The 14111-nt window shown below is 47.7% G+C and overlaps 2 protein-coding genes across 5 annotated transcripts; one reads left to right on the top strand and one right to left on the bottom strand.

The window, feature by feature from the left end:
• The first annotated feature begins 8175 nt into the window (after window positions 1–8175).
• LOC101775965 (pre-mRNA-splicing factor 38B) lies at window positions 8176–10539 on the top strand. Of its 4 annotated transcripts, none has more exons than XM_004968056.4 (3): window positions 8176–8298; window positions 8779–8855; window positions 9485–10539. In XM_004968056.4, exon 3 carries the CDS (start codon window positions 9510–9512, stop codon window positions 10326–10328), a length of 819 nt encoding a protein of 272 aa, XP_004968113.1. In that variant the 5' UTR covers window positions 8176–8298; window positions 8779–8855; window positions 9485–9509; the 3' UTR covers window positions 10329–10539. The 4 variants fall into 4 exon arrangements, with proteins under 4 accessions (XP_004968113.1, XP_004968111.1, XP_012702035.1 ...); XM_004968054.4 differs by having other exon boundaries at window positions 8177–8298; window positions 9451–10539; XM_012846581.3 differs by having other exon boundaries at window positions 8181–8298; window positions 8788–8855.
• A 277-nt stretch (window positions 10540–10816) lies between these two features.
• On the bottom strand, window positions 10817–13890 carry LOC101778012 (fruit protein pKIWI502). Its single transcript, XM_004968057.3, has 5 exons — window positions 12998–13890; window positions 12157–12256; window positions 11982–12077; window positions 11819–11899; window positions 10817–11264 (listed from the first exon to the last, which is right to left on the bottom strand). The coding sequence occupies exons 1-5, from the start codon at window positions 13507–13509 to the stop codon at window positions 11202–11204; spliced, it is 852 nt and encodes a 283-aa protein (XP_004968114.1). The 5' UTR covers window positions 13510–13890; the 3' UTR covers window positions 10817–11201.
• Window positions 13891–14111: the final 221 nt, after the last annotated feature.

Raw genomic sequence — 14111 nt, 5'->3', positions numbered from 1 at the left:
CCCGTATTGTAATTTGAACTATTCTCTTCTTCTTAATATAAAGATACGCAGTTGTCCTACGTATTCTTGGAAAAAAATAATGGAAAAGGTAGGCCTAAATGGTCAACATGTTTGCTAGTAGACATGAATGATCACAAAAGTGCATGCTCTGCTCACAATTGAGAAAAATTATATGCTACATGCTCACCTTAATTTGACAATTTCATAAACAATCAGAGGAATCAGGTCTCTCTAATCAGCCAAGCCACGCAGTCGGGGATGGGTCACGGGGAGTCCGGGACGCGGTCACACGCCACGCGGAGGCCACGCGGGTCGCGGAGGAGCGCGCCGCCGCGGCGCCGCCCGCCGGCCGTCCAATAGCGCCGGCCGCCCGGCGCCCGACCATCCTCGTCCAGTAGGTGGCGCAGCTGCTGCGGTGCCGCTACCGCCGCTCCGCGCAACGACGCAAGCCTCCGAGCTCCGGCGCTCCACTCTCCCCCTCCCCGTCGCCGAGCTCCACCCTCCCCGCCAGCCGCCATCGGCTAGGGTTGAAGCAGAGGCGCCTGGATGTGGATGTCAGGATGTGTGGTTTGTACGTGTTGTGCCCAGGTGCCTGTGCGTCTCTGCTGTGCGTGGCCTAGCTGATTAGAGAGGGCGAGTGGCGAGTGGGCCGAGTGGCAAATTGGGCCATGGAGAGCTCGAAAGGGAAGATGTCCGTCGGTGGGCCTTTTTGTTTTGTTTCACTGTATCTTTATTTTTGTTTTTTCCATACATATACCTAGAATACACTATATATATGAACTTTTTTTCAAAAATAATGGGTATTCAACTGAATACCATTGAATACAAGTGGGCCCACCTCTATCGGCGGGCAGCGCGCTCGCGCGATCTTGCTTTTCCGCTGTCAACTCTACTTATCTACGTACTAATCACCATAAAAACTGAACATCGGCCCTGTTTACTAGTTGGTTTTTGAACTGGTACTGATTTGAGTATTAGTACCAGGTTTAACGGTTAGTTCCCCAAGAGTCTCCCGTGATCCCTTTTAGTATCGTTTGGGGCTCTAACCGGTACTAAAAATCACCCATTTAGTACCAAGTGGAGCCTCCACCCGATACTAATATGAAAGCTCCACCCGGTACTAACTTTCCTCCTATAAATCAGGCGTCAGGCGTCTTCTTCCTTCTTCGTGAGCCATTTCCTCCGGCTCGGGCTTCATCCATTCATGGTGAAAAGGGGAAGTGTTACTGGATTTTTGACCATTTCGTGGGGATTTCACTCATTCAAATGTTCTAAAGGTTAGAAACTTCATCCTCCCTTGATACATAGTTAGCATACTAAGTTTTATGCTTTAGAGTTAGAGTAATTTGTGATTTTTAGAATAAGGTACAATGGAGAAAATTTTCATTTATATGCATGTGTTATTTAGAGCTCATAATTGTAAGTTTTAGAATAAGCTGCAAATTTTTGGATGCTATATTTCGTATTAGTCAAATAAATTGATATGAGGTTAGAGAAATAATTTAATAGTTTAGTACTTCACAAATATGAGCTAAATAAATTATAGAAAAAATATAATTTGTTCATATTTTAGTCATTTGCAAATATGAGCGAGATAAACTGAGGTACATAGAGATAATAAGATGAAATGGAGTTATGTAATTAGTTATTTTTAAAATAAGTTACAATGGAGAAATTTTTTATTTATATGTTATGTTTGAGCTAAATAATTTCTCTGCTTGGCTAGAAAATTCAGGCAGACTACTGACCTGATTAACCATGACAAGAACATTGTTGGATGGTTTAGCACGATCTTTCTTTCTGCGATGAATAGAATTGGTTCAGACATCAAGAAACCGTAACTTCAGAGTTCGGAAGAAATCCAAGAAACGAAAAGGAAGAAAGAGACGGGGGAAAATGGAAGAGGCATGCAGATGAAAAAAGATTCGATTCACGGAAATCCACATTTGCTTGCAGGAACATCAAGAACGGGAAGAGAAATCACCTCTTGCAGATGGCACGCGAATCTGCAGGATTTTCCAGAGTTGAATTGCGTCATCCTCGATGACGGTGACGTCGCCAGACCATGAGCGGCGGTTCTTGCTCTCGAGCTTCGCCTGGTCGCCGACGGAGAAGCGAGCCCGGGACGTCTTGGCTGTCTTGAAGTGGACCGTGCTCCAGAGCGGTTCTCCTGCTCCACAAGGATCACGTACCCAGGGTAAGTGAGGCCGCGGACGGAGAGGCTGATGGCCTCTTCCTTCAGGCTGGACGGGAACCAGGCGGCGGCGAAGAGAGCAGGGGAGGAGGAGGAGGACGATGACGAGAAGCACGCCGAGGAGGAAGAAGCGTGCCCGTCATTTCTTGTGTCTGTCTTCCTATTGCCTCAACGAGAAAATTCAGATACCTGCTGTTGGAAGTTGGCGGCTTATATAGACGGCCGACGAGTACGCGAGCGGTGATCGGACGGACGAGCTCGTCGCCTGCCGTTGTGCTCGAACGGCCGAGATGAAGCCTCGCGCTGCTCCAGCGGCAGCGCTCGTCGAGGCGAAGGGGGTTGGCGGGCGTGCTCTCCGCCGCCATGGCGGCCTCCGCTAGGTCAGCACTGCCGCCGCGCCAGCCCATCGGCTCCGTTCGCGGAGAACCGTGCCCCCACTTCAATGAGATTGGAACTGTCAATAAGGTACATCAGTTTCTACTATTTGATGGCAATAGTTTCTGTCATTTAAATGGACAATTTCTCCTGCTTGATGATGTTGTTTGATGAGGGAATTGATGCACTACGAGGCCTATAACACCAGGAGACGTTCTGGTTGAAAGGCACGATGTCACACGCTCACCTCCCCACTCATTGTGCTGAACCTCTTGCTGCTGCGCCTCGTCATCCATTGAATTCGGCGTGCACCGGACTTGAAGAAAAGCGGGATCTACGAAACCACTGCCGCAAGATTCCTGCACGGGCGCGACCGCTTGGTGATCTGCAACATCTACTTCAACACATTCGACTACGTTCTGCGCAGGATCATTGAGTAATTTCCTTGTGCAATCCCGTTCTAGTCAGTATGTTGTCTGTTTACATGTTTATATGCTTGCATCATTTTTTATCTATGTATTTTTCCTCCAAATAAAATTTGAAATGTATTTTAGGCACATAATTCCAACACCCCCGTGGCCGTGGGCCAGCCCTTCCGCAGGAGCACAACGATCTCATCTGAGATTTGGGCGGTAGGAGGGCACTAGGCAAAGGGATAAGAACTAGCGGCAGGCGGGCAGGGTCGAGACAGCGATGAGGAGGGAACAAAAAGTGAAGAGCTTTGTCTTGGCCTGCCATCATATGGATTCCGTTGGGGAAGGAGTGACGGAGGGAGGAGGAGACGGATGCTAAAGCTAGTTTTAGTGGAAGTTTTATCGACATTAATTTTGCCACATCAGTAATTTTTCTATGAATATAGAGATGACAGAGTTTCATGAAATGAGAGAGAAGTTTCATTTCATGAAATCCAGTAGACACAGTTACCAAATTTGCAGTCTCGGTAATAGTACAATGAAAATGTGCATTGAGACTAACCTAAAGCGCTTGAGGCGAGCTGAGCATGCTGCCAAGGGGGCTGGGATGTTTGAATTGTAAGAGGATACCTAATACTTATTTTAGTTAAGAAAGGGTGGATATTTTCAGAAACAAAAAGTTTATGATCTTCTCTAGCTGCATATGTAAAATTAGATATCTAATTTTTTTACTAATCTGCCCATAAAGTTTTCTCAAGGGCTAAATATGCAAAGTTGACCTCTCCTCTTCCCTCCTTTGCATAGCCGATCGTGCTTGTTACCTTTCGCCGCCTCCATCATCTTCATAATGACCGCTCCCTCTCCCTCCTCCATCTGCAATGGATGCCTCCGCCGAGCCTCGGTTGCGAGGTCTGGCAACGGCTCGCCTACATCTAATGTTGCCCTTCCCCGTCGGCAGGGTTGTGGGGCTCAGGGTGTGGGAGGGCGTTGGCGGTGAGGTCAGCAGCGTGCTGTTGGACGAAGCTGAGGGGGCTGGCGGTAGGTTGAGCACAAAAATATCCTTGAACGATCCTTTGATACGTCCTGCGCATGGTTTCATTCAAAAGTCTAGATTTTTTCTCCTCATAGATTGGTATATTGAGTTCGTGAGGGAGAAATTTAAGTCTCACCTATAAGCATCACCCTTTAAAAAATTTAAAATATAATACGTATTTTAAAACATAGTTCAAATGTAGATGTACCTTTGTAAATGTATGAATGCATATTGTATACCATATTTATATATATGCCTCCTAGCTATTATGGATAGTCACATCACGAGCGTCCATGTTGAGTCTCACGTGGACATGACCAATGGACGGGGGCGGAGCCAAGGGGCCTGGCAGGGGCCTTGCCCCCTTACGATCCATGTAACTAAGGTTACTATTTACTAAATCATCATTTATTTAAACTAATCACTAATTATTTAGGCAAATTACTATTCATTTAGCCTTCAAATAATATTTTTTCTTGTAATTAGTCTTCTAATTGTCCAATTTTAACTATCACAACCATCGTAGACATTATCCGAAACAAATCTATTATCTCTCGAGATGTTTTAGCTTGCCTCTATCCCTCGAAGTGTAATTCCCAGCTTCACCTCTGCCAATGGAGCTATGCTTTAATAGTAGGTCGTTTTGATTCCTATAAGTACATAATTTTTCTATATACCTAAATATAGCTAATGTCTGCATAGAAAAACTTTAAACCTCAAAAAACAAAAAAAATCTATAATTACTAATTATCGGCGGGACTTGCATGCATCATCGCATGGAAGGCATAATCCAAACGCACTTGTTAGATTCCCAACACCAGTCCCTCTCCGCCTCGTAATTCCTGCACCTGCCCTCCCCCGTCGTCGGCCGCCTAATGTCGCCGGTGGCCAAGTTGAATACCCATGCGCCGCCTTCGCTGCACCGCGTTGATTCTGCGAAAAGAGAGCAGAGCGGGATGTTGGTGAAGTACACGGAGTCAGGCCTCAGCCATGCTCCGTCGTCGCCGTCCACGCGAACGGACAGCGTCTGGTTTAGGTCGCCGATGAGGAAGGAATAGCCGCGCAGGCAGGTCGCCTGAGCCCACGGCGACGACGATGACCCTTGCTCCGCGCAGCTCGGGTCGTAACGTTGCACGAGCATGTGCACGGCAGGCGGCGTGGAGTAGCACCGCTCGATCAAGCTGCACACCACGTGGAGCGCGCCGTCCCCGGCGAAGGCGAGGTGTTTGCGGCCGTAGACGAGGCCGGGAGGCATCGTGGGCGCGGCGAACGTGGCGAGCGGCGCCGGCGAGGGGGACGGCGCGGCCATGTCGATCACCCACACGTCGCCGCGCATGGTCATGTAGTAGAACTTGCCGCCGTAGTACGCGACGTCCAGCACGCGCCTCTTGTAGTGCCCGCCGGGTTCCAAGCAGCCGAGGCCGGCGAGTGCGCACCAGCCGCCGCAGCCGGCCCTGGTGAACACTACGGCTTTGCCGCCGGCCGGGCGGTGGGTGCGGGTCACTACCGCGACGGCGAAGTCGTGCTCGGTGGGGCTGGGCGAGAAGGCCACCTTGTGGACAGTGTTGCACAGCGAGATCTCCTCGTCCTGGCTACTGTAGCACGCTGGCACGCGGGCCCAGCCCAAGGCGGCCGGCACGTCGACGCGCGCGCCCGTGAGCGGGTTCAGCAGCGAGAACCGGATGGCGTAGTCACCGTCGATGTACGCGCCGGCGATCCACCCGCCGCTGGCGCCGACGCAGCGGAGCCTCGCTCCGCCCGGCGGCGTCCAGCGGAAGGCCTGCATGGTCGGGACGGAGAGGAGCGTGAAGGCGTTGGTGCAGCCGGAGCCGTGGGGGATGACCACCCACGGCGGCGGCATCCTCGGCGCCGCGCGTTGGTCCTCGATATCGTCGCCGCACGGCGACGGCATCCTCGCCGCCGTGCGTTGGTCCATGAGATCGTCGTGGGCTGCCCTCCACGAGCGGCACGTTGCGCGGAAGCAGACGAGGCCGGGGACGGCGCTGAGGAGCCGGCACACGCATACCAGGAGATCGATGGGCAGGCCGGCCCAGTCGACGACACGCTCCTGCGGAGGACTGGCGGCTGTCTGGCCGCCGTCGCTCGTCATCGGCGGGCAGCGCGCTCGCGCAAAGTTGCTTTAACGCTGTCAACTCTACTAATCTACGTACTGATTGTTCGTAACAAAACTGCGAATACGCATGTTGTTGGACTAGGATTGGGGTGCGGACTACTAATTAAGACCCAGCGTGTCCAAGTTATTAGATGCTTCAACCTCTACAAGGTTTACAACAAGGATTGTAGTTTTAAAAGTCGAACAAATTTGGTCGCGTAACGATCCGAGTCGCGTAACGGTCCAAACTCAATCAATTTGATGCACGGGAAAATGTGGACTAAAGGGAAAATGAATTTGTCTGAAATAGAAACTCTTTTCTCTCTACAATTTCACATTTTTTATAATACCGTTAAATACGAAGTCGGTTCTTAAACTTGTCTCAATATGCCACTTGGATCCATAAACTTTTCAAAATGAAAATCTAGCAACCTAAACCGGTGATGTTTACGAAGCTTTAAAAAATTTAGTCTACCACATTTTCCACATCAATCTCCCCCGCACATTCCCTATGTTGATGAGGGAGGAAACATAGGACCCCTTTGGTAGGACTTCTCAACCGCTTCACTACCGACTTCTAATGAAGCCCTTTAGTAGGGCGTCCAGAAAACAGCTTCACTAAAGAAGCCCCAGATCTTGCAGTGATTGGAGCTTATCCTTGGAGCAGGAACCAAAAATATTAGCTTCCCGCGTCTCCATCCCTTCCATTAGGCCACTCTTCCAAATTTGCCTAGGGAGACAGGGGCGAGGTGGCCAGCGGGGGAGGCGGCAGGCTCAAGGTGGATGGCGGCGGCGGTGAAGCGGGTGCGGTGGTCGATGGTGGCAGATGCGAGGTGGGGGCGGATATCGATGGTGGCGCGGACGAGGAGGGGATGGAGCTTGACTGCGCGGGGGCGAAGCGGGAATGGAGCACGACGGGGCAGGGGTGACGCCGCGGGCCCTAGGGAGAGGTGGCCGGCAGTGAGCACGAAGGCGAGGCGCAGCCCGCGGGGAAGGGGCCAGTCGGCGGGCGCTGGAGCGGAGGCACCGGCGTGCGTGGGGCTGAGGTGGCCGGTGGCGAGCGTAGTGGTGCGAGGTGGAGGCCGCCGGCAGCCAGCGCAAGGGGAGAAGATTGGCAAGGCTGGGTAGGAGCCCGCGATGGGATTAAAGAAAAGGATAGGAAGGAGACGGATAAGGTGGAGTGGATAAAGTAGAAAAGTGATGAAAAATTCTGTTAAAAAAGAAAATAATTAGTTAATCTACGTCCACTAATTTTTATTAATCCTTTTTCCTTTCATAATATGAAATCATAGTATAAAATAGAATGGAGAGAAGAGAAAAGGTGAGAAAAAAAGAAAAGAGGATATTATGTACATTTCATCTCTTTTATCCATGTTACACAGCTAGAAGAAATCGTTTTACCAAACGTTTTTCTAACCAAACATGTAAGCTGGAGCAAAAAAGAAGCCTATAATTTATTGTTGGAGGGTCCCATTTTAGAATTCTAAATCAACCCAAAATGACTCAGCACCTCCTGACGTGTAGTGTTAGAACATACTCAGATATGCTAAAGTTGTTATGAGAGATAGAATTTATGTAGGTATACGTGAACGTAATGCGCGAACTAATCATTTTACCGGTCTATCTATCTTTGGCCTTGTTGCCTAATTTTGGACAACCAAAATTACTGTAGCGCAACTGTAACGTTTCGTTTGTATTTGTGAATTATTATCCAAATATTGATTAATTAGGCTCAAAAGATTCGTCTCGCAAAGTACAACAAAACTGTGCAATTAGTTTTTGATTTCGTCTATATTCAGTACTCCATACATGTCCCGCAAGTTTGATGTGACGAGGAATCTTCTTTTTACACAATGTCAAAGTTGCTAAACAGGACCTTTGTTCTTTGGAACCACGGTGTCGCCGCCGACGTACGCGCCGACCTCAACTGCTATGGAACCTTCTGAGAACCTCGTGGTGCCGTGTCGGCGCAAAGAAGAAGGCTTCGGGACCCACTTGTCAGGGATCTTCCGGAGGAAGGAACCGTTGAGAGGGCTTCGCCTATAAAATGGGTGGGCTCGGTTCACAAGAGGTCTCTTTCCCCTCCTCCATCTCGAGTCGAGGCGGCGACGACCTGCACGCGCGCGCGCGACAGCAGCAGCTCCGCCTCCGCCTGCGCTTCCCCGATCCGGTGAGTTCTGTCTGCTCTTCCCCCAACTTCGTCCTCGTTCGTTTGCCACTCTCTCCCCCTTTTTTTTTGAATTTCTCTTCTATATTTCCGAACACCGTGGTGTGATGGTTGGACGATTAGGCTTGGATCTCTTGTTGCGGCGGCTAGGCGCCAGATCAGGGTGCCTAGAGCCGGATCTAGGAGCTCCGGTGGTTGAATTTCGTAGAGCCCAGTCAGGGTTTGGCGCGGCCTGGTGGTTCTCGGCTGGTCTAGGGTTTCGTCGCGGTTCAGATCTGTGTCGTTTTCCAGAATTCTGTTGGGTGCTGGTGAGAAGTTTTGCGACCTCACGTTGGGACATGCACTAGTACTAGGAATCGGAACTGGATGCCGCTGGGTTTGGGCATTCTGCCTTTCTGCACGGGTGTGTTCCTGTCTTAGTCGAGAATGTGTCTTGAAAGCTGCATGTATGTCTGTTTGTATTTACCTAATGTTATTGTTTAGTTGTTGCAGGTGAATTGTGGTCTAAGCAAAAGAAAAGGGAAGGGTCTTTCTCTGGACTAGGAATTTTGGACGACAAGGTAAGAAAGTGTATAATCATGCACGCTCTGTGTTCTTTTCTTAGTGTAAACTGCAATTATCCTTAGCTTCTCCTAGTATCGACCTTTATGCTTGTGAGTTGTGGTTTTATAAACTTCTAACTGGCACTTGGTTCAAAGCTTGCATTGCTATTATGTACTCATTTCTAAATAAGATTTTGGGAGCTAAAACTAATTAGCAGTCTGGTTCTCTTTTCCTGAACCAAGATTCACAATCATATTCTTGTTAACATAATTTATGAAAGTTTGGAGTCCCTGTAACATTGAATGTAATTGACGGTTCCTGTCCATAGAAAGTTGACTTGAACATTAAGTGAACTGCATGAGTCTAATTTGAGAATATGCTGGTTATGTTTGAAGCTTAATTAACTGGAAGTGCGCTCCAAATAATTTGTCTTTTGTTGTTAGGGATCACATTCACCATATTGTGTTATGCCTGTAGATGTAAATTTGTTGCAGTTGTCTTTGTGATATCCAAAGCTTTCATTCTATTTCTGATTAGATTTACTTCTCTAGTAGTGTTTTATATAATTTCATACGTTCAAAAAACTAACAGTGTTTTTGTCTCTTCTATGAGATGCACTACCTTGCATCATTTCACATCCCTACAGGTTTAGTGTTATCTGATTTTTCGGGATGGATGCCAAGAAGTTCCTGCAGCTGGTCGAAGAGAAGAAAAAGAGGATCCTCGAGAAGAAAGAAGCACCACTGAAATGGGAGCAGAAACTGGAAGCAGCAGCTAAAGCAAAGGCTGATGCAGAAGCCAAGGCGAAGAAAGTTAAGTCAAGAAAGCACAGGAAGAGAGGGGATTCTTCCTCAGACTCCGATAGTGACTCTGACAGTGATGTTGATCGGAAACACAGGAAGAGGAAGGACCACAAAAGGAACAGGAAACATGGTCATTCAGACTCTGACGATGCCAGGAGACGCAAGCGGAGGTCGAAAAGGAGGAGCTCAGACTCAAGTGATGAGGGCAACAGTGAATGTGAGAGTGGTTCTGAAGATGAACGTAGAAGGAAGAAGCACTCACACAGAAGAAGACACCATAGACATTCATCAAGGTCAGATTCTGAAGACTATAGCAGTGATGAGGAAGAGCGGAGATCGACCAAGAAGGACCACTCTAGGAGCCGGAGACGCCGTCATCGATCATCAGATGATGACTCTGACTCCGAGGGCAAGGTCAGGTCGAGACACAGGAAGCGTCTGAGATCTAGTGACGAAGACGCACCATCAGATTCCAATAACCATAAGCATCACAAGAGCCGCTCCTTGGAGGAGTCATCTGATGAAAGAGCTGCGGATGAATCAGAGAAGATGAGAAATGGCAAAAGGTCTCACAAGAATAGCCACCACCATCACTGTCACCATCGGCACCACCATCATGAACGCAGTAGTAGTTCTGCAGAACCTAACGACGACCAGAAAGCCCTTGAAGGTGACAGCGCAGACTGAAGTGCCTCCAGAGGGGAAGATTTAATTCTCATTCGTGATGTTGCCTCTCTGGTTAACTGCGTGGAATCTGAACTTTGTTGTACTGATAACATTTGTCTGATTTGGTGATTAAACCTTAGAAGATACTTTAATCATTTAATTTTACGAGCTGTGCTGGCTTTGATAATTTGGTGATACTAGAAGTTAATAATGAATGCACGGTTATCATTTATCAACGTTTTATACGCATCTAGCTGGCTGCCCGTCCTCCGAAGTCTCTAAAGTTGATAACGGGTCTCTCAAAAAATAGTACAGAACGGAGACATTCATCATGCATGCTCTTTTTCCCCCTTGCAACATTGTTCCTAAATGGCGGAATTTTTTCTGGTTATTAGTTCTCAATTGAGACGCCACGGAGGAATGGGCTGAGATAGCATTGCAACTGAATCCCTTGATCTTTGAACACGCACCAGAACACATCTCAATTAAACAGCATGCAAAAGGCAGAGTGAGCACCAAAATTAAACACATCACTCATTTCAAAATTTGACAATATACACCAAAATCTCAGTGCTGAAAAAGGCATGTGCAGCGCTAATATTTTAAGGTATAAACTGAAAATAATGCTACTATCTATATCCCCTATCATTTCTCCAAGGAGGGGGCTTTCTGAGTACATCAACGCCTTACAAGGAAGTAGTCTCATGCTACAAAACATTCTCTCAACTAGGGACTGGTTCGGATGCCCAGTGGCTGTTGAGAGTATTATTTGTAAGGACGCAACTGTCTTCCTGTTGCAATTTCCAGTCGCACTTACTGTAAAGAATAACTGCTAGATCGTAGTACAAAAATGGTACAACATCCAAAATGGCTGGAACTGTGTCCTACTGGCGGTCAGAAGTTAGTTAGGATTTTATCTTTTGACAAACCATCGGCAACAAGAACTCTTGTAATTTCCTGCATCATGCAAATATATTAGATGAGCAAGGAAGTACAGAGTAACCAATATTTATAATAAAGAAATTGGATGAATGTGGAAAGAATGTACTAGGCAAACAAACTTTTTGAAGGTGTATGTGTTGCAAAACTTGCACTTCTAGTCTCTGTAGTCTGCCTCAAAATATACACTTCGAACTATATCAGCAGGAACAGCATGATTTATAAATGACAATGGTGTGCAACTTTATGATTCATATGAAGTTAATGTGATTATTGATGAACGATCTAAGAACTAGAAGTAGAGAATAATTCTAAGCTTCTAATAATAAGCCTATAATTCTAAGCTTCCAATAATAAGCCTTTATTATGTCAAAGCTGATCACTATTGTTTGAACATTTCTAATGTTTGCATGTTCAGAAGAAGAGAAACATGTTGAAGTAGAGAAAACATTGTGACGCATTGGCAAAAAGAAAGTGCTGAATGTAGAAGGTGCTGGGCTGCTGGCAAATTGTGCCCAATAATTAGCGTCAATGTTCTAAGATAAATGAGGAAAACAAGTGAATGACGATACCTCTGTCATCTGTTTATGTCCACACAAAATTGCTCCCGCTGATGAAGGGTTTACAATATTCTTCATCCTTGAGAAAACATTCTACAAAATCCAAAACGAACACTATAAGCACAAGAAAACATAACGAGCTAGAAATAACCCAGGAGTCAAAAGATAACAACACCTGGACATAACCTCGCTCGCCTGTCCATTGACTGTCTGGTCTTGAGAGGACAGGCACAATTTTAACTCCTTTGGCCTCCCAATCATCGAACCTCTCCTGTCAGAGTGCATAGTTACCAACCATTCTAGATGGAATATAACAATACAAATTGCACAATAAGCTGACATAAACCTACCTGATATGCCATCCTTTGAAGATTTCTAACCCCATAAAAGAGGCTTACGCCAGTTTTATGGTCTTGAACAAAATCTGACTCAATAAGTGACCGAATAGGACTGCAATAAACAAATGTGAAACAGATACTATGAGAAGAATTATACATTCCAATGTAAGTACATAGGGATGTCTTCGACAAATGCACTTTGTGCAAAGGAGTACAATAGACAGCCTCTTCTAAGAACAAGGGTGTATCTGTGCTTTGATGAAATAAAAACAGCTTATCTAGAGAGAGGGCTTCTTAGATGCAATGAAGTTGCAGCTGAACAAATGAATCAGGCAAAGATACGGAGTTTATTCATGGGAATTATATTGCTCATTCACTGAAGTGATAAAATAATACAATCAAGAATTGGATATTGTGGGTAAATTACTTGGCATGGCATGCAGAAGCATTAAACAGACAGTTTGCAAGAATTGAATTACTTATCCGAAGAAGCAAAAGCCTAAGTAAATGTCATACAATTTATGCGCAAGTATTTATTGTATCTGAAGAGAACTAACAGCCGGTTAGGTAGCAAAAATGTTTGAAACTTATGGCTCAAGACTCTTAAGTCTGAAGTAATTCCAGAAATAGCTCGGCAGTGGATGTACCACAGTGCTGATGGCACCCACATGATTAGCACAGTAACAAAATTGTTCTTTATGCCACAATGCCAATTGCATCAGGTTTCGGATTACTGAGACCTAAAATTGAGCATTTGTGCATACTTCAGTGCCATTGATGCGTGGTTGACCAATTCCTTTGAGAAGTAGAAGCAAACGAACTAATGCTAGTCTAGAAGCACAGGGGTAGGCACCTGATTCCGGATCCGGTGGCGAAGACGAGGACATCACGGGCGTCAGCTATCCTGTTAACCTCAAACCCGCGGCCGACGACGCTGGCGCCGACGTGGACGAGGTCGCCGGGGCGGAGATCGCAGAGCCGCGCGGAGGGGGTGCCCGGGAGGCGCTTGACGAGGAAGTCGAAGGCGGCGGCGGAGGAGGACCCGGGCGAGGGGGGCGGGGACGCGATGGCGAGGAAGATGGGGTAGGGCGCAGCGGGGAGGCGGAAGGGGAGGAACTGGCCGGCGGCGGCGTGGGAGGCGAGGAGGCCGCGGTGCGCGGAGAGGTCGAGGGAGATGTGGTAGAGCGAGGCGTCGGCGGTGGCCGGGCGCACGGAGGCGAGCGGCGCCTCGGCCCACTCGGTGGGGGCCTGGGGCGGGGCCGGGGCCGGGGCCGGCGCGGCGGAGGCGAGCGCCGCCGCGGAGAGGAGGCGGAGGTGGTGCTGGCGGAGGAGGTGGAGGCGACGCGGCGCGGAGCGCAGGAGCATGGAGGGCGCTCGTGGGGGTGGTCGGCGATCTGCAGGGCGTGCGGTGCGGCCGGGCAGCCCGCGTGGTCAGGAGGACGGAGGCGGCGGCGAGGAGCGAGGGATGTTGCCGGCGGGCGGCGGCACGGATCTCGCTGGGCCTCCCGCGAGGTTGGAAAGTTGCAGAGGGCTATTGACCGTATGAGGTGTACCTCTCCGATTTCCCCTTTCGGATGTCAAAAACGGCAACGTGGACACAAGCAAAAATAGAAGAGAAACAACCGGGAAGACGGCTTAGGCTTCCCAAATTGGAAGTGGCATAGGCTTCCCAAATTTAGGAGTGGTAAAATTTGCATTTTGCTATAAATATGCAACTGTAGCATTTCGTTTGTATTTATGAATTATTATCCAAATATTAACTAATTAGGTTAAAAAATTCGTCTCGCAAAGTATAATAAAACTGTGTAATTAGTTTTTTATTTCGTCTACATTTAGTACTCCATGCATGTACCGCAAGTTTAATATGATGGAGAATCTTCTTTTGCATAGTGCCACAGTTTTCTTTTTGCATAGTGCCACAGTTAGGAAAAAGGAAGGAACTAAACAGGACCTTATTAGCTTACCTC

This window comes from Setaria italica, chromosome V, assembly GCF_000263155.2.
Source record: "Setaria italica strain Yugu1 chromosome V, Setaria_italica_v2.0, whole genome shotgun sequence".
In the NCBI taxonomy this organism is placed as follows: Eukaryota; Viridiplantae; Streptophyta; class Magnoliopsida; order Poales; family Poaceae; genus Setaria; species Setaria italica.
This window is presented reverse-complemented; position numbering and strand designations above follow the sequence as displayed.

What these genes read in the sequence shown, in the direction of transcription:
- LOC101775965 (XM_004968056.4), top strand. Translation starts at nt 9,510, where the DNA reads ATGGATGCCAAGAAGTTCCTGCAGCTGGTCGAAGAGAAGAAAAAGAGG.
- LOC101778012 (XM_004968057.3), bottom strand. Translation starts at nt 13,509, where the DNA reads ATGCTCCTGCGCTCCGCGCCGCGTCGCCTCCACCTCCTCCGCCAGCAC. An exon ending in GCCACCGGATCCGGAATCAG is followed by an intron (nt 12,257 to 12,997) that starts GTGCCTACCCCT and finishes TGTTTATTGCAG; the next exon opens with TCCTATTCGGTCACTTATTG. An exon ending in TTCAAAGGATGGCATATCAG is followed by an intron (nt 12,078 to 12,156) that starts GTAGGTTTATGT and finishes GCACTCTGACAG; the next exon opens with GAGAGGTTCGATGATTGGGA.